At 45.8% G+C, this 19,886-nt stretch overlaps 1 protein-coding gene across 2 annotated transcripts in view; it reads right to left on the bottom strand.

Annotated features, from left to right (window-relative positions):
- ABCC5 (ATP binding cassette subfamily C member 5) overlaps positions 1–19,886 on the bottom strand; it is a gene marked incomplete at its 3' end in the record, with an annotated part of 84,796 nt that overhangs the window by 30,287 nt on the left and 34,623 nt on the right. For both annotated transcript variants that reach the window (XM_082840165.1, XM_082840164.1), the window contains exons 8-16: positions 19,495–19,643; positions 18,980–19,087; positions 14,437–14,793; positions 10,754–10,825; positions 8,427–8,551; positions 8,235–8,307; positions 5,954–6,157; positions 4,936–5,079; positions 2,407–2,509 (exon numbers count right to left, since the gene is read on the bottom strand). In XM_082840165.1, the coding sequence (XP_082696291.1) occupies positions 2,407–2,509; positions 4,936–5,079; positions 5,954–6,157; positions 8,235–8,307; positions 8,427–8,551; positions 10,754–10,825; positions 14,437–14,793; positions 18,980–19,087; positions 19,495–19,643 (1,335 nt within the window). The remainder of the gene's footprint in view (positions 1–2,406; positions 2,510–4,935; positions 5,080–5,953; positions 6,158–8,234; positions 8,308–8,426; positions 8,552–10,753; positions 10,826–14,436; positions 14,794–18,979; positions 19,088–19,494; positions 19,644–19,886) is intronic.

Raw genomic sequence — 19,886 nt, 5'->3', positions numbered from 1 at the left:
CTATTTGCAGGGCAGCATGGGAACATCCAGGAAATGCACATAACCTACTTGCGGGAGCTGTGAGGGGCTTAGCAGGGCATTTTCCCGGAAGACTTTCTCTGCAGTCCATATTGCGTTATTTATTTATTTTTTTGGCCGTGCCACGTGGCTTGTGCGATCTTAGTTCCCTGACCAAGAATTGAACCCAGGGCCTCAGCAGTGGACGCGTCAGGGAATTCCCCATACCATGTCTTGAAAGGTAAGCCAGAGTCGGCCAGATGGGGAAATGATGGGCACAGGTGTGGGGAAACAGCAAATCGGTATACACAGATATCCAATTCAGCATGGCTGGAACATTCTGTGTGCCTAAGGAGTGGCAGGAGATAAGGCTGATTAAGGAGGCTCTGGTCAGGGGATAAAGGCATTTGAACTTTATCCTTCAGACAAGAACTCCTCAAGAGAATGGGCTACAGGGGTGTAGAGATTTGACTCCCCGGCCCTGCTGTGCACTAGATGGGCCTGGGATGGCCAGACCAGCCACCTCAGGCAGCCTCTACCATGCATCCCAGGGGCTCAAAGAAATAGTGGCATTTTTCTGTGTGTGCCAAATCAAGAAAAAGATTAGAAAATGCGGCTTTGACATTGGGAGGCCACTGAAAGGCCTCAAGCAGGAAAGTGAGTTGGCTGGTTTTTAACTAGATCTCTCTGCTGTTCGTGTGGAGGACAGATTTAAAAGGAGGCAGCTGTAACAGTCTGGGTAGATGATAAAGGCCAGAACCAGGGTCATGGCAATGGGGACGGAGTTTCAGGAGGTAAATTCAGTAGGACGGCGTGACTGACTGTGGGAGGAGAGAAAAGATTCCAGGATATTTCCTAGGGGCTCCGTGGGCTGGTCAGGTGATCGATGCTGACAGGAGAATACAGAGAAACATCCCCACAGGAAGCAGCCTCTCCCCTTTATCATATATGATGTGTAATTACCTTGGAACAAGCAACACATGCCTTGAGCACTTTGCGATGTGAGTCTCCAGGTTAGTGGCTATGTAAATAAGGACAAATGTCCCCTAAAGACATTCTATTTTTTTTATACTGTCTATGGCAGGAACTGACAGATGTCTCAGGCTTCTGTGCTGTGTTTGCTTTGTGTGTGTGAGAGTAAGGCATCTCAATTCACACCGGAATTCAAAAGCTCATATGTGGCTAATTGAAAGAAAGACAAGAGGCAGGGAGTGGTAAATCAGGATGGTCACCTCCTAACGCCAAATGCTTTAAGAACAAGGAAATGAAAAAAGCAGTGGCAAACCCAGGAAAGGTCCTGGATTCAACACGTCAGGTGAGGAGGTGACACAACAGAAAGAACTTTAAAACAGGACTGCATTTTTATTTATTATTATTCTTATGCTTTGCAAACTGATATGCAGCTTCAAGTTCACAAAAGTGAAAATGCCTAAGGTATTGCATACAGCTTTTCTAACTCCCAAGATTTGTTTCAGTTGATAAGATAAAGGGTTTAAAAAACAGGACCAAGGACTCTGGATAGGAAAATCAAGTAGGAAAAACCTTGGCTGTAACTCTTCACCACAGCCCTGCTGCAGTCTGCTTGGGACAAGCAGAGGAGTGTATCATTGTAACAGGGGAGGTTCTGAGGATGTAGGCATTCTTAAAGCTGGCATGCCTCTGCATTGGTTGGCATGACTTTTAAAGAGCAGAGATGAACCCACGATTCAATTTTTGCTTAGTCAAGATGACTCAGCTATGACTACCTACACCTCACCCCACCCTGCATAGGAAAAGAGGGCATAGGATTAAAGGACATTCTTGTTGCCTTGCTCGGCTTAAGAAAACACAAAGTGCCTCATGGTCTCCCAACAATCATACAAAAGTCTGGTATTCTAGAAATAAAAGGCCAGGCGCTCTACAACACGCAATGCTATTAAACAGCATGAATTACCACATGGCGTAATTTCTGATAAACTTTTTTTTGCGGTACGCGGGCCTCTCACTGTTGCGGCCTCTCCCGCTGCAGAGCACAGGCTCCGGATGCGCAGGCTCAGTGGCCGTGGCTCACGGGCCTAGCCACTCCGCGGCATGTGGAATCTTCCCGGACCGGGGCACGAACCCGTGTCCCCTGCATCGGCAGGCAGACTCTCAACCACTGCGCCACCAGGGAAGCCCCAGCCCTAGATTTGATGGGCAACACAAGATGTAGAAACATGGCAGGTCCCATCCTGTCAGTTTGGTTTCATTGTACTGACAACCTCATCTAGCATCATGGACCATGAAAAAGCAAGTGTGTGAAAACACACTGGAGGGAAAACCATGGGATCCTTTTTCTAGGGATGTAATACATATGTGCAAATAAAATGCTTCAGTGGAAAATAAAAACCAAAAAAAACTTTAATGACAAATCTCAAAAAAGTTCATTACCTTCCTCTGGCTTCACTGCTTTCTCCTTCTTTACTGACCCTGTTTTAGGACACTTGTCTTGTGTTTTCTTCTGTGAACCACTGGTTTCCTTTTTAGAATTAATCTTAAAAAAAAAAAAAAAAAGTGTCTCCGTCATCATGATATGGCCATTCAGACAAATGTCCAAAGGACACGTTAGCGAATCATCCATCGAGCTGCTGCTCTTATTGAAAAGGGACACATCCAGCTTCTTAAAAGTTAACTTCTGTAACCTCCCCAACTCCTTAAATCTTTAAGCTGGGTTCCTACCATTCCACTGACACTGCTCTCCCCAAAGTAACTAAAGACCTAAACTCCGAACACAGTAGCCTTTATGCTGTTCTCGTCCAGTCCAACTTGTCCAGAGTATGTGAGCTGGGGTCACTTCCATTCTTTCCATCTCTGATCCCCACATCACTAAATCAAATCATAGATCTACCATGGGACAAACTTCCGCTTCTCAGCCTGCTTTTGCAGCACCTCCACATTCTGGCCCTAGCCTGTCCGTGCCTCACATCACACTGCCATTTCCCACTTCTAGACTTTGATCCACCTGGTTCTTCACTTGGGATGTTCCTCTCCTCACCCAACTCAATCACAGTTGTCCCCATTCAGATGGATTCAAATCTTAATTCTCCCTGAGGCAACTTAACACTCCTCTAGAATAGAGTTCACCCTCCCCTGTTCTCCCAGGCACTTGTTAGTACTTTCACAGCATGTTGCTACATATGTGACCTGGTGTTGTTACATATGTACATATGTTGGTACATATGTACGAGCATAAGAGTATTGGTCTTCCCTAGAAGACTGCGAGTCCCTCAAGGACAGAGATGACATCTCACTCATGGTTATAACCTACACAGGGCCCAGCACCCAGAACTGCCCATAATGGGGCATGCTGGGACTTACGAAACATTCATCAAATTGAACCTGAGATAATAGAAACTACTTAATGTTCTCCTTTCCAAGTTCCTCTTACATCTTTATACAGGAAATTCTCTATACATAGTTTATTACATTTAATTCTATGTCCCTGTCAGCCTCATGACCCCAGTTTGCTCTCCAACTAGATTTTTAAAATTGACAGTGAAAAAAACATCAGAAAATAATATAAAATTTAGAGCCACATCTGGAACATAAGATAGGACTCTAAATTTTATATTTACCACGGTGCATGAATAAATACACTCTCTAAAGAGAAAATTACTATTTGTTGACCACTGACTGGGATAAGAACATTACATATTATTTCAAATGCACCAACTCAAAGAGGCAGGTGCCACCCCCATTTTTAAGATGAGGAAACTGAGGCTCAGGAAAGTGAAGTGATATACTGAAAGCACGCTCCTTCACTCAACATGCTCCCTCTCGATATTCCTTTGCTCCTTGGACATTTCATGCTTTAGCTTCTCTCCCTCTCATTTTCCCCTCCATGTGTACAGTGAGGAGGAAATGATCTGAAGAGCCCAAAGCACCGTGAGAGTCACAGGGAGAGATCATAAAATCCAAATCTGGATCAGGTGTCTCTATAGCAGTTACTGATGACACTCACAATGTCAAGAGTTGTATCAAAAGGCCTAAAACACATCATGAACAATGAGTTGTACTGAACCTGAAATCAAACAGGATGATACCCAAACACTGAAATAAGAGTCCCAGAAAAGGTCCCAATAACTTTTTGCTTTCATCCTACTCAACATCAAAATGACCTAGTAGCTAAGAAGCGGCTTTTAGCCCAGCCTGAGTGAACTCCTAGGACCCAAGGCGACCAGAGGATAAAAAGGTCAATATGAGAGCCAGCTCTACGCACACCCTTGTCTTTGCCTAACTCAGAGCCCAGAACGGGCGGCCAGCTTTCCGTGTTGCTGCAGGAGGCCCGGCAGCGCAGCACTTTGGAGTCAAACTGACCTTTCCAGCAGGCTGTTTAACCCTTCTGAGCCCCCGTTTCCTCAGCTGTACAAGTGGAGGATAATCGTATCTGGCCGCAGAGCTCTGTTAAAATGGCTGAACAGGATGACAGCTATAAAGTGCCTAATCCAGGAATTGGGACACAGCTGGTACTAGATAATGAGTGCCAAGTCGGCAGCCAAGACACCATAGATAATTTTCAAATGTATGCAGTATTTAATGTCTCTTCTCTGCCACCTTATTCATTTGATTATTAAGAAAGGAGCTTCCTAATGTTTCAGTCAGGATTTGATGGAGTTTAGGAAGCTAAGTTATGACTGAACAGCAGCACACACTGAGCCCACGTCCTTCTCCTTGTCATTGCCTTGCTGATAAACTCTCCGTGACAGAAGACCTCGGTTCTCTAACCCCACAACCCTGCCCTCGCAGAATAGAACCAGTATGCGGACTAAAGCACAGCAGTCTGGTCACCAGAGAACAGGGCCCCTGCCGACAAGACACGGACAATGAGTTCAGCTGAGATTTCTCCATCACTCACTACGGTCCTATCTCTCTTGCTGGAAAGACACACACACACACACACACACACACCGCGAATCTTACCTCAACTGGGGGTGTCTCTCCCAGCAACAGGTTATTAAAAATGGTAGCATAATCACCATTTAGATTCATCAGTTCCTCGTGCGTGCCTCTTTCTGTAATACAGCCCTCTTTCATGAAGATCACCTCATCACAGTCAGCCAGGTACTGGAGACAAAGACAGGGACAACATAGCGTGGCTGATACTTGTGCGAATACATCCAAACGCCTAGACCTTAGTTCAGCGGTTCTCATCTGGAGGTGAACAAGCCCCTCAGAGGATACTTCGTAATATCTGGAGACATTTTTGGTTGTTACAGTTGGCGGGGAGGGGGTACTACGGCCATCTGGTGGATACAGGCCAGGGATGCACAGGACAAGCCCCCCACAAGAGGGAGCTCTCTGGCTCCCAAACCCCACTGTGCTGAGACTGAGAACCCCTGCTTTAGTTTGTCCTGCCTCGTGATGCAGTTCAAAAACCAGTTCCTCTAATTTTTGACATAAATCTGCTGATGAAGCCACACAAAGGCCTGCATTAAACCTCACATCCCTTCCCTGCGCTCAGAAGTACATATAATTACAGTCTTTCTGCGGCAGAATGGGGGCTTAGCCCCCCAGACTTGACAACATATGCAAAGCAGATGGTAACATCCTTGAGCTGCTCTCTGAAGTGGCTGCTGGTCATGGAACGACAGAGGGAGAAGAACCTGTTTTCCCTAAACAGTTCCCACTCGCGCATAGATGTTAACACAACCCTTTCCAAACTGTCTCATACCCAAACTCCATTTTCAGTCTACTCCTCTCAACCCTTTTACTTACTGATTTACATGCAGAAGCTAACATGCTCCAGGGATCTCTGATTCAGATGGCCATCTGATATAACAAGCTTTATTAGTACAATGGGACAGGGGGCTATTTGCTGAGAACACTCATGATTCCAGGGACCTCTAGGAGCCCCACAAAGGTACCTGGACCAAGCCCACCCCCCCTGTTTCTGATTTCTCAAGACAAGGTGGGAAGCCTGGGGAAGGAAGCACCATACCTGTAACTGGTGGGTAATGAACAGAACCGTCTTCGACTTGAGGTGCTTCTGGATAGCACTGTTGAAGATGTGGTTGCCCACATGGGCATCTAAGGCACTGAGGGGGTCATCCAGGATGTAGATGTCTCGGTCACTATACAAGGCCCGGGCGAGGCTGATCCTCTGGCGCTGCCCACCACTCAGGTTGGCTCCGCGCTCGCCAATCTACAGGAGCCCAGAAAGCACGGGAAGCCTCCAGCTCAAGTCCAGAACAATGCTCAGTGATCACCCCAGTCACCTCACATCTCCCCCACCCAAACCAGCTTCTTCTCCTCACTTCCCCACCTGGATGAAGTGCTGCCATGTCCTCCAGGGCCCACACAGAACTGGGGGGGCATCAGCCCGGATGCCTCCTCCCCTCCCGCCACCATCTGGTTCCTAACCAATCCTGTATCTGAGCCTCGACACGCCCTCTTGATGCCCCGCTACAATCCATTCTCCATGGGCAGAAAGACCTTTCCAAAACACAAAGCTGACCATGTCCCACCCTTGCTTAGTCCTAAAGAACATAATCTAAGCCCCCAAATATGGCAGACAAGGCAGGCCCTTTACCACCTGGTTTCCCAGCAACTCTCAGCCTCCAGTGTCAATCCCCCTTCCATACCCTGGGATCTGAGCATTTTCAGTTGTGTGTCTATTATGAACACACACCACCACTGTCATGCCTTCTCCTATACTGTGTCTGCTCAGTTCTGGCGTCCTCTCCTCTGTGAAGTCTCCCCTCCCCCTCTCCACTAACACCCGAAAGAAAGGGGACTCTTTCATCAGCCTATTTTGTGCCTATTTGTCGGGATGTCTCTCTCGATTGTAAGCTTTTTGAGGACACAGACTATTGTCCTTTTCTTTTATATTCCCAGTGCCCCCAGCAGCTTCTGCACATGCAGCCGGCATATACCAAGCACTTAATAAATATTACTAAATAAACGAATGAAAAAAAATCAATTGTCAAACGGCAACTGGCTCTGTATTTTTAAAAAAATCTTATCCTTAAAAAAAATTCAATTAATTCAGAGGTTTTCAAATAAGAACATGTATGAGAATTACCTGCAGGGCTTGTTAAAACATATTGTGGAGCCCCACCCTTAGAGTCTTGGATTCAGTAGGTCTCGGGTGTGGCTGAGAATCTGCAGTGATGCTACTGATTTGCTGCTAATCAGGGGACCAGGATCTGAGAACCAGTCAACAAATCAAACCATTCAAATCTGGTTTGTGGGCTTAAACTGAAGTCAGCTGAACAAAAGAGTCAGCCCCAGAGACCTCCAGGACAGGTCATGGGAGGTGAGTGTCAACACTGAAGGCACTAGCCAGTTCCAAAGACAAGCCTCTGGGAACTGTTCCAGGGCAGAGAAGCAAAGAAAGGCGGGTTTGTGCTAAGGACTCTTTCTTTCTAGAGGGAGAGGCCTCTCTAGAAACCATGTGTGAGTAAGGAAGTTGGCAGAATGAAGTTCAGGGGAAGAAGCTCAACAAGCACATGCTTGACTTTGGTTTTAAAAATGAATAGGGTAGGGGCTTCCCTGGTGGCGCAGTGGTTGAGAGTCCGCCTGCCGATGCAGGGGACACGGGTTCGTGCCCCGGTCCGGGAAGATCCCACATGCCGCGGAGCGGCTGGGCCCGTGAGCCATGGCCACTGAGCCTGCGCATCCGGAGCCTGTGCTCCACAATGGGAGAGGCCACGACAGTGAAAGGCCCGCATAACGCAAAAAAAAAAAAAATAAACAGGGTAGAAAACATGAATTCTGGACCAACAATGGGATTTTGTTTAAAATCCACATGACGTGAAATATTTATATGCTTAAAACAGGTAGTGTTGGGGCTTCCCTGGTGGCGCAGTGGTTGAGGGTCTGCCTGCTGATGCAGGGGACACGGGTTCGTGCCCCGGTCTGGGAAGATCCCACATGCCGCAGAGCGGCTGGGCCCGTGAGCCATGGCCGCTGAGCCTCCGCGTCCCATCCGGAGCCTGTGCTCCGCAACGGGAGAGGCCACAACAGTGAGAGGCCCGCGTACAGCAAAAACAAACAAACAAACAAAAAAACAAAAAACCAAGTAGTGTTGATATTCCTGCCCTAAGGACCAAATGCTTTCCTAACATAAAGTCCCAGAGAAAGTAAAACTCCCGTGTAGGTTCTTCTCCCATGCATTTAAGATGCACTCCTAGGAGGTGGCTCTGGCATAGCCCTGCCACCTATCTTCCAGAATCCTCTCTGCTAAACACCCTGGCCCACCAGGGACAGAAGACTTGTACCTCCGTCAGGTCACTGTTGGGAAGGATAGCCAGGTCAGGCCTCAGGCAGCAGCTGTTCAGCACAGAGTTGTATCTGAAGGACACAAAGAGACCCAGCATCAGGGACACGGTTGGGGTAGAGCCTGCTGACTCGGGCTGCCTGTGTCTCACACAGCCAAGATGAAAGCATGACAGAAACCAAACATTCCTTGCCTTTCTTCATCAAATTCCTTCCCAAAGAGGATGTTGTCTCTCAGAGTGGCATTGAGGATCCAGGCCTGCTGCGCCACATAAGCGAAGGTTCCATTGACTGCAATGCTGCCCTCTAGAAGTGACATCTAGGGAAAGAGACACCACCTAATGGCATCACAACGCAAAACCGTCACCCTAAGCCAGCAGAACCCCCGACATTCCACAGCGGAGTTGAAAATCTTGGCAATTTCCTTGGATACTTTTTGAACCCCAATCTGGGCCTCACCTTTGTTCCACAGAGACCAAAGCTACAGCAGTAGCTACAGCAGTCAAGAAAATCAAAGTTCTCCTTGCTTACGTGTGATGGGAGCCCAGCATAACCCATGACTTGAATGAACAAATACTTCATTCAGCAACCCATAAGCTACTTTATTATCCTTTTTTCCCAACTGCAAACTGTTCTAATTGAAGGAAGCACAAGCAGAAGGCCCCTGCAGAATTCCCCTGGGGAGTATGCTGTAAAGATTTAGAGCTAGTCCCTGCCTCAAGATGAGCGCAGGTCAGCTCATCCACAGAATTAATACAGGCTGTTGGCTACATCAGCTGCTTCTGTAAAATGAAGACCAGAGGGGGAAAAAATTCCAGTTAGACCTCAACTAGTATTGCTGAGTATCTACACAATGATGACAGACCCTCCCCTCCAACATGAAGAGACTACACGATGAGCCATGTGCTTTGAATTGTGTTTTCCATTGCAGTGGTCGACATGAATCGATTGACCCATGTTATGCTCTTTCAGTGTTCCTTTTGGAACTAACAGTAGACGTTTGTCTTGGGTTAGGAACGCTATAGCTTGAAACAGTTTCATGAACCAATCTGCACATACAAGTTTGTCCTCTCAAACATGGTAATGCACAGTGTACACACACAGGCCGTAACACAGTACCACAACTGCCCCCAAACAGGTAAGTACACTGATAATGCACTCAAGTGTTCAGAAACCCCCTGAGGGTCTAACTGTGGAAATCCAGCTCTCTCGGCTGCTATAGTACAAACACCCCATACTGCAGACCGCCAACAAAGAGTTACACTCTAAAGAAGCAGGGCTGACCGGTATTCCCAGACTCTCTGTCAGAGAGAAGGCTGTCAGGATTTGATCCAGAAGCAAAGACCCACTCAGTTTTCAATGTAACTGCTGCCCACTAACCCTTCCTTCCCCTTCACTCCACCTGTGTCTCTCATCACTGGCCCTGAAATCTGGCTGATGATCAGAAATTACATAGGAGGTCTTTGGTTTTTTACGAAGACCACTGGCTGAGCCCAGCCACTGTACAGCCTCATAAGGCAGAAGCAGGTGTGGGTGGGAAGCTGCACCTCCAGATGATTTGAATACAGGCTTCCTCAGACCACCCCGGGCACCACTGCTCTAGAGGAGAGCCACAACTCCATCAACTGTGACAGTGATGCTGAACAGGACCAAATATTCCACAGACTGGGTGCTACAAAACAATCTTCCCCAGCCCCTTCTCCCATTTGTTTAATTTCCTCAATATGGAAAAATGACTCAGAGGACTTCATCCATCAGGAGGAATAACCTTAAGTTTATCCTCATCTCACCCAACAAGTCGAGCTAGTTTAATCCAAATGCTGACAGCCTTCTTCTGGGCCCTCCGAGCACTATTCACTCACTGCCCTGTGCTGTGCTCGTGTGTCTAGAAGGCCTAGCACCCCAATCAGACCATGGACACTCCTCTTTTTTTTTTTTTTTTTTGGGCAGCTCCACGTGGCATGCGGGATCTTGATTCTGCAACCAGGGATCAAACCCGCGCCCCCTGAAGTGGGAGCATGGAGTCTTAACCACTGGACCTCCAGGGAAGTCCCAGACCATGGACTCCTTGAGGGCATAATTCTTTCAATGGTTAGGCTGAAAACGGAGTGGGCCTTTACTTCTAGATCAAATCCTGAAGGCTCTCTCTCTGAGAGGGAGGCTGGTGAGGCTGGTCCATTTGTTGGCAGTCTGCAGTCTGTCCATCCCTTACCTCTGACATTTCCCAACACACTGTCCGGCATACCTATGGCACTCAGTAAATACATGCTGAATAAAAGAAGGCAAGAGAAACAAATGACTCCAGCTGGGTACCAATCAGTCATTCAGCCCCCTTCCAGATACAGTGCTGTTGTTAAGGGGTAGGAAAGGCAGGGGGCGGGGTATGATACAGACCTAGGGTCATTTTGTTTCCACCTTTCCTGACTCTCTTCAGGAAATAAGTTCATTTTTCCTGAGACTCTGGCTAAGCAGAATTCAGAGAAAGAAGCAGAAAATGCCAAGGACAATCACAAAATCTTACCTGGCCTAAAATGGATGAAATGAGAGAGGTTTTTCCACTTCCCACACTGCCACAGATTCCAACCAGTTTACCCTGGACAAAGCACACGAGAGAGGAAGGTCGTTAAAGCACTACTGACCATTCATCTCTAGGACTTCGGATTTCTTTGAAGAAAAAAATGTTAACGACAATCCATCGCTATGGGAATGTCATCCTGAGGACACAGCAAGTCACTTACCTCTTTTCTCCCTCATCAGCCACCCACGTCATAGGGTTTCTGTGGGGATGCACTGAGGTAACAGATGTGTAAGCCTTTTGGAAAAATTAAATATGTGACAGACATTAAGGTATCCCACATCACTTTTAGAAAGGCCTACCCCCTTTCCTACTTTGTTGGTAACCCATGCTTTTTGATAACTTGTTTATTTTTCTTGTTGTTTTTGGAAAAGAGGACAGGACTCTTGAAAATTACTTTATTTTCATTTTATTTTATATGATTTTTTTCTCCAGGGTCTATAAATCATTTTCATAAAAATTATGTGCACTGTGCACTGTTGTTTCCATTTTTCTACAAAACACCTCCAAGAATCTGAGGGCATATTTTTACCATCAATCCCACATGAAAGTGGAAAACCAAGCCTGTGATTAACTGAATATCCTCAGGCAAAATGATGAGTTCTCCATGGGCAGTGTTAAACGTTTTCAAGAACAGACATATGATTTTAACAGGGCCACTTGTTCAGCAACACTCTGTTGCCTCAAGACTGGCAGCGAGGAGAGGCACGGAGAGTGGTGGTGTGGAAAGAGCGTGGATTCTGGAGGCAGACAGGTCTTGATTTGAATCCCAGCTCCACCAGCACTTTCCGATTGTGTGGACTTGGTCTTATTACTTAAATGAATACTGTCTCTCTAACTGAGCTTTGAGCAACTTGGAAGGAGCCATCCTTGCAGGACCAAACACAGTGTCTGGTACTTAATAAAAGTATATTGGACAAAGTTTTTGACATGGTTCAGGAGGTTGAAAGATTACAGCCCGGTCATGATGAGGAGACCAAGTCACAGGCTCAGACTCTGCTCAGGTCGGTCAGGTTAAAACAGAGAAAATGCTGTTCCGATGACTAAATGGTCACTAAAGATGTCAACAATGAAGTAAGTGCCTGGGGCACAGAAGACATCAGGTGAATATTAACTTCCTACCTCTTCCCTAAAGAGGGGGGCTGGGGGAATTGTGGTATCTCTTCAAATAGCTAAACGTCTGTCATGTGAACGTGGATGGTAAAGGGCAGAAGGAGGATCAACAGATAGAAAGAAGAGTAAATGTCAGCTGATTACAAGGAATAATCCTCTAATAGAGCTGATCAGCGATGTGATATAGTTGCCTCAATCAAGATAATCGTTATTAAATAAGGAGCCTGCTGTTAAAAGTTAATTGAAGTCTGGGCTTCCCTGGTGGTGCAGTGGTTAAGAATCTGCCTGCCAATGCAGGGGACAGGGGTTTGAGCCCTGGTCCGGGAAGATCCCACATGCCGCGGAGCAACTAAGGCTGTGCGCCACAACTACTGAGCCTGCGCTCTAGAACCCGCGAGCCACAACTACTGAGCCCGTGTGCCACAACTACTGAAGCCCGTGAGCCTAGAGCCCATGCTCTGCAACAAGAGAAGCCACCATAATGAGAAGCCCGTGCACTGCAACGAAGAGTAGCCCCCGCTCGCCACAACTAGAGAAAGCCCTTGTGCAGCAACAAAGACCCAAAACAGGCAAAAATTTTAAAATTAATTAATTAATTTTAAAAAAGTTAATTGGAGCTATAAAAACTGACTTGTGTGCCCGCCAGGGATGAACCATGCTAGTTGTTGCAGGTGGTCTCATAGAGGACCATCTTCCCCAGCTCTTATCTATAGCTTCCAAGAGCTGGGAGCTTTTTGTTTTCCCTTTAGTCCAGCTCTGGATCTGTGTAACAGGCCTCACACTGCATTAGTACCCCCTAAGCCCACTTCCAATTAAGTAGATGAACATTCCTTACCACCTCCATTACCACCACCCTTGGTCCAGAAAACTCTTATGTTTTTCCTTGGTTCTTCTCACTTCCCTCCTTGTTTCCCTACATACTCTTCTGAATCCAGAAGCTAGAATGATTCTCTTCATACGTAAGTCAGATCACATCACTCTTCTCCTCCAAACCCTCTAACGGCTTCTCTATCCATTCAGAGTAAAGCGGAAATCATTCCAGGAGGCTCTGGCACCCCAAGCCTCTCTGCCCTCAGCACCCTCCCCTCTCTCCCATGCTCACTCTGCTCTTGTGACAGGCACACTGCACACTCGGGGCCTTTGTGCTTCTGTTCCCTCTGCCTGAATGCTCTTCTTCCTCCACGTATCCACATGGCTCGCTCCTTCAAGCCTTTGCTCAAATACAGGCATACCTTGGACATATTGTGGGTCTGCTTCCAGACCACCGCAGTAAAGCAAATATCGCAATGAAGCGAGTCACACGAATGTTTTGGTTTCCCGGTGTATATATAAGTTATGTTTACGCTATACTTTAGTCTACTAAACGTGCAATTACATTATGTCTAAGAAAAACAATGTAAATACCAATTTAAAAACACTTTATTACTAAAAAATGCTAACCATCATCTGAGTCTTCAATGAGTCATAATCTTTTTGCTGGTGGAGGGTTTGAAATATTTTGAGAATTACCAAAACGTGACAGCGACATGAAGTAAGCAAATGCTGACGGAAAAATGCCTACAGGCTTCCTTGATGCAGGGTTGCCAGAAGCCTTCAATTTGTAACAAATGCATTATGCCTGTTATTACTTTTTTTTTTCTTTTTTTGGCTGGGCCGCATGGCAGGTGGGATATTAGTTTAAATGAGGCCTTCCCTTAAGAGGCCTATTTAAATTGACCACACCTGCTCCCCCCACCCCGCCCCAGCAAGCACTCTATCCCCTTTCTTCGTAGCCCTTTTACTTGTTTACCATCTATCTTTGCTCAGAAGAAGGTAAACTCCAGGGGGGCAGGGATTTGGGCCTATTTGGTTTTTCACTGCTCTATCCACAACTCTGTAACAGTGCCTGGCAGGGAGCTGGCACTCAAAAATGGAATGAGTAGATATATATACACCTGGGACCCTCTGGCTGCTGCAGCCCTCAACATGGCGCTGGCTCCCAGTCACATTCTGTATTTTAAAAGCCTTAAACCTGAAGTGTCTATGGCAGCCACTCTCTATAGGAGGACCTGTGGGAGACTCTAGTCCTGTGTCACCTGGGCCGTGACATCATATACCGTAACGATCCTTTCCTTAAAAAATAAAGTTACAATAGAATTGCTGAGCACAGCATCACTGAGAGTACCTATTATATGTCAGGTTCCGTGCTGTGCACAGCCCAGTGCTAATAAGAAGCTCACGCAGAGCTACAATAACTAGAAATCATTATTGCAGCTCACATACAACTAAATCAAATCTATTCAGGGCAAAACTGTGGAAAACCCGCTCAAATGCTTCATTTCCTTGCTTATAAAATGAGTATCTCATGAGAGCAGTTGTTATTCATTTCTATTGTTAAATGCCTAAATATCCCTTCTAGAGGCAGAACTGGCCAGATTTGCTCTTTAGTTCAAAACCACTCCCAGAGAGAAAGCCCTTTGCTAAAAGGACTGGCAGCTGCCTACCCCTGCCAGGATAGACACCTGGTAGATGGTTACCTCTTCAATTTCCAAGTCGATGTTGTACAGCGTCCTCTGCAGGCGGAGGTTCCCCAGGTGGGTGTGCTTGCCCTCTTCCTCCTCAGGACTGGGCCGCTCGTCACTGTCCAGCAGGAGGTGGCCCTTCTGCTCTGCCAGCACCGCCTGATGCTCAGTGGGCTGCAGCTGCCTCACCTTCTCTTTCTTGCCCCTGGCAGCCCTCTTGTCTTTTTTCGTTTTGGGGGTCAGCTTGGGTGAGTTCTGGAGACTGGAGTGGGAGGAGTCCCATGCCAAGGTGGCATTTTTCATCTCTATCGTGATGTGAGGGCTGGCTGGTTTTTTCTGTATCATGTGAACCTCTTCCATTAGAAACAAACTCTGATAGGAGTTGTGAGAGAGGTGCAAAGATGAGACACTGGATCAAGACCAGGGAGACAAGCCTAGGGCGTACACTCACGAAGCAAAACACATCAGGCTATACAGTGGAAGGAAGCTGAAGGGCAAAAGGTAGCTCATTAGTGTAGCCCAGCCTCAGGCCCACGGAGAGGTCACGGGAGTGTGGGGACACCCTCGGGATGGACAGGGGCCTACTTAACTGGCCCAACACTCGACGCTACCAGTTACATGCTAAACTACTCTTTCCTTTTCCACCAGTCTAATGTGGGCCAAGGGCTATTTAACTGACTGGTCTGCAGCCCCTGTTCTCACTCATGAGTCGCTGAGTAGCAGGTAGTAAAATGTAAGCAGGGAAACCAAAGGGCAGCCACGCTGCTCCCCTGCTCAGACCCTCATCACTCTGTCTGCCTTCCAGACCACTCCTGCAGAACCCCCAAGCCTAGGCACTTCCCTCATGCACATGTCGGGGGGAGAGGCAGCGCTGAGATTGTGACCAGGCCTAGCTCGCTCCGGTTAGAAAGGAGTACCTAAGGTTCTATTGACGGCGGAGTACATCTTCTCGCCAACAAGTTCTCATGTCTTCCAAGTCCTGCCTCGGAACTTGTGAGAATTCAAACAAAGGGCTTGCGTGGAAGGGAGGGGTATCTCCCTCAGAAACATCCTTGGGAAGAAAGAAAGACTCTTCCCTCCCACTCATTCCCCAAGTCCCACTGAGGTATATCAGGGGAAGAGAAATGGAATGCTTGAAAAACTAAATGTCTTTGAAATTAGATCTGAAACAGTGACCATAATAGACCTCTGCCCAGGACCAACATGTGCCCATGATTTTGAACCCACTTCTGACACCTCCCTTAACCCAGTGATCTTCCCTATAGGGTGCTATCCCAGTTGGATTCCCAGTACGATTAAAATTTTTTTTAAACGTTAGAAAGTCTTTAGAGAAAAGATGGCTTTTAATGGCAGGACTCTTTGCTTAGTTACCGAGAACCCCTAACTATTTTGAAGTTTGCAGGTGCTATTAAATGAACCATATAATCCCCTTGCCTAAAAGCAAGCTCCTTCTCCTAAATCCTAAAAACTCCTAAGCTTGCTCTTTGCATCCCTAAATTGCCACGTCTCCTATCCATTCCCAACCCCTGATCTTCCCAGAAATGTCATGTTTCTAAATCTCCTAGATAATCTTCACTCTTGGTCAACCTTTAAAAAAAGTAGTTTTTTTTTTAAAGTTCAGTTTTCTGAAAAGAGCCATTGGTTTCATTTGCTCAGAGCCTTCCTAAGAGACTGGGCTGAGAATAACATGCGAAACATTCTGCCCACCTTCACAGAGTGAAACCATATGCTGACAGAATTCCTATCATTTCTCTCTCCTAAAGAGTTACTAAATGGGTCTTGTAGGCCTCATGCACTATAAAAACTATGCTAGTGCCTCTGGCTGGCACAGCTCGTCCACACTTTCCCTTCCCACAGGCTCCCTGCAGCCCCGCACTCCTCCCAGAAGGATTTCAGCTTCAGGTCACTCTGCCTGGACATGCTGAGGCACACAAGCGCCCCACACACCTAAATTTATATCTACTTGGATTTGCACCTGCCAGGACAACAGAGTCTTAGAGATACATAAACCATAAACCTCAACTTTACATCAAAACACTACTCTCACTCACTGAAGCAATCAAATCAGAATGTATCTTTTGAGCAGAAGAGGAGAGACTCATAGGGTTGCCAGATAAAAGACAGGATGCCTAGTTAAATTTTGATTCCAGATAAATAATGAATAGTCTTTTAGTATAAGTACGTCTCATGCAGTTATTAACTGGGTGGCCTGTGTTTTTATTTGCTAAACCTGGCAACACTATACTGGTGACTGTCTTATCAGAAAAGTTACAAGGTGGCTTCTCACTGCCTTTCTAAAGTTATCATCCTCCCAGAAGTGGAGGCGCGGGGAAGGAGGAGATTTGCCAAGAGGAATTAGCTAGAATGAGACTCATTCTCATGAGGCATACAACAGAGCTGGGGGTGATTTTGCTTCTATTATTAACTCTGAAGCTTCCTGGATAGAGGAAGGATCTGTAGCGTGAAAAGCCACCTGCTAAAACAGGTTCTCACTAGTAAGTGAAAAGAAGAGAGCTCTCGAGAAATAAGGGGGTTGGGGTGGTGTGTGAACAATCTGTACTATAAATTCCTATTCCTTCATCCAAAATGCCACCAAAGCCATTCACTAAAAAGGACAGAGAAACAAATAGGGGGACAAATTTATGCTCAAAACATCTGCCTTAGGGGTGGACATTCTGCTTATCACAGATAATTTCAACTGATCTATCTTCAAGTTCACAGACTTCCTTTGTCACCTGTATTCTGCTACTAAGTCCATCCAATATATTTTCAAATTTTCATTAATATATTTTCTTAGCTTAAAATTTTTTTATTTGGTTATTTTCTATATCTTCTATTTCTCTGCTGAGACTTTCTACCTTTTCATTTCTAAGGTCTTTTTCTGATAATTCCAACATTTGGGTCATCTCAGTATCTAGACTTTCTTTGTATGCAGAGTAATGTTGGATTGTATCCTGGGCATTTTGAATATTATATTATGAGACTCTAGGTCTTGGTTAAATCCTATATAAAATGTTGCATTTTTCTTTTAGGAGGAAATTGATCCATTTAGGATGAGCTCTGGTCTGCTTCCTATGGGCTGTTAAAAACAAGACAACAGGCCCCAAATGGAGTCACTTATGCTAAGCCCCATGTCACCAAACTGAGACTTAACTATAGTTTCAGCTCTCCCAGAAATGGAATATTAAACAAGTCAATCAGGAATCACCTGATCAGCACTAGTTAGGTAACCTGCCTGATAGACCCCTGCCATCCCCTAAAGGAAAGTAATAACCAATGCGATTTTCTGCCTAGAAGAACTTCCTTGTTCCTGCTCCCTTCTACCTATAAAAGTCTTTCATCTTGTACAGCTCCTCGGAGCTCCTTCTAGTTGCCAGATTGGATGTTGCCCAATTCATGAATCACTGAATAGAGCCAATAAGATTTTTTAAATTTACAAAAAAAAATCTGCGTTCCTCAAAACTAGATATTGTGCGTTCTGCAAAATAAGGCTCTGATTACAATTAGACCATTTCTTTTCACATGGCTCTGGATCTTGGCCTTCTAGTAGCCAGGCTGGGGTGAGGGAGGGCTTGGGGCTAGGGTCGGGGGGCACATTCTTGAGGACTAGCTTTCTTGACCAAACAAAATTCACCTGGTTAACCATAAACAAGTAAAATATAAATAAATCTTGGGAAGCTATTCTCCATGCTTCTTAAGAGGAAAACCCAATTTGTTTTCTGCTGAACACCTAAGGTGATGATATTAATCCCTCAAACACCTGAGCTTCAAGCCTTCAAGGTACTGGCCTTGCTTTTGTATTGCTCTCAGCAGCCAAGAAGAATTAGCAGGAGCTACTCTCTGCAGTGGCTTTGTCAAGAGAGTCCAGCCACACAGGTGCTGGATATTTTTTGTTTTTTAAGTACTAACCACTTTCAAATATCTATCTCCCTCCACCCTCCCAAATATATCTACCTCTTGTATTATGTATTTGTATTATTCTGAAGGCACAAAAAACACAGTCAAGGCACAATCAACTAACCACCTGCAAGGAAAAAAAAAAACCCTGATACGTACTTAACTGCAGTTCTCAGTATGATCTAGTCTTATGACTATTCCCATGTCACTGCATTACCTGTATCATGAGTGGCAACCACAGGGCAGGGAAAAGAATCAAAAAGAGCTTATTCCCGACAGTATTTTGATAGAGGTAGATGCAGATCAAGGTGAGAAAAAGCTGACAGCCTCCTGATAATTCTAATTGCCTAGGTTTGAATCACTTAAAGACCCAGTAAATTATAACATATATCCATGTTAGGTCCAGGCAGAAGGGACTAGCTCTGAAGGGGAACACCGAACTTTTGGAAGCCCAGAACTAGGCTGTCTACAAAAGGTAAAAATTCATATTTCTTTGAAAAGGTCCCCTGAGCCTCCTCCACTGCCCCCTTTCTTACCAACTTGCCGAAAGGCTAAAGGTGAAAAAAGCCAAGTGCAGCCAGCCCATGTGGCCCATTGGAATAAAGGCAGCAGTTAGTTTTGCCACAGCTCCTGACACGGAGGAGGGAAGGGAGCCACTTACCTTAAATCTGTCGACAGCAACGGATGCTTCTGAGAGGGACTTTACTGAGAACGGTGTAACTTTCAAAGCAAAAGTCATGGAATTGAAGACAGTCACCACTGTGAAAGCCTGAAAATAGGAAAAGAGAAGAAACTGAGCCTGATGAGGCTATGCGACTAAAGTAACACGACGTCATCAATTTCCTTTCAGGTTTAAGGAGGGCTGTAACTTGACTGTCAAATGTTGGTAAGAGTCAGATATATTTCAGATATATATTTTTTAAGGTAGAGTTTTTGAGACCTTTAATTAAAATTCTCAGTGAATCTGAATCAAACAATGACCTGTATTTTCAGAATTAAACCCAAAGTTGTAAAACAACCCGTACACTTATTTGTGCACTGGGGCTAAATCCTCACTCTTCCACTTCTCAGATTAACCGCATGAATGAAAGAAATCCAAATCTAGTAACCAGAGGACCAGAGCATCTCTATATGTGGTATTTCTAAAACGTCCCCAAGCCCTGAGGGCTCACTCACCTGTGCTGCTGTCAGATCAAAGCCAAGGGTCATGTGAACAGAGAAGGTCACAACACTGGCGATCACCATCACAATGGGAGCCACACCGACGGTGATGCTCTGAAAGTACCCGGCTTTTTCCAACATCCGACGTTCCTCCTCTCGGATTTCTAAGAATAAAAAGCAAGCCAGTTTCTAAAAAGCAAGTCGAAAGAAACCATGGGATATTGCTCCTCTGTCACCAAACAAGACTTGGTAGGTCTTCAGCCACCATAGGTTTTAAAACGACCCTGTAACATTTACGATGCAAAAAACTAGGTCAATATGGCCATCAATTACAATCACAAAAGCTGGCACACAAGCTTGAGGTTTGAAATGCATCAAGTCACAGGAATGAATCTAACAGAAAACAG

This window comes from Leucopleurus acutus, assembly GCF_964270905.1.
Source record: "Leucopleurus acutus genome assembly, chromosome: 5".
NCBI lineage: Eukaryota > Metazoa > Chordata > Mammalia > Artiodactyla > Delphinidae > Leucopleurus > Leucopleurus acutus.
The sequence above is the reverse complement of the archived record's forward strand: the minus strand, read 5'-3'. Positions and strand labels throughout refer to the sequence as shown.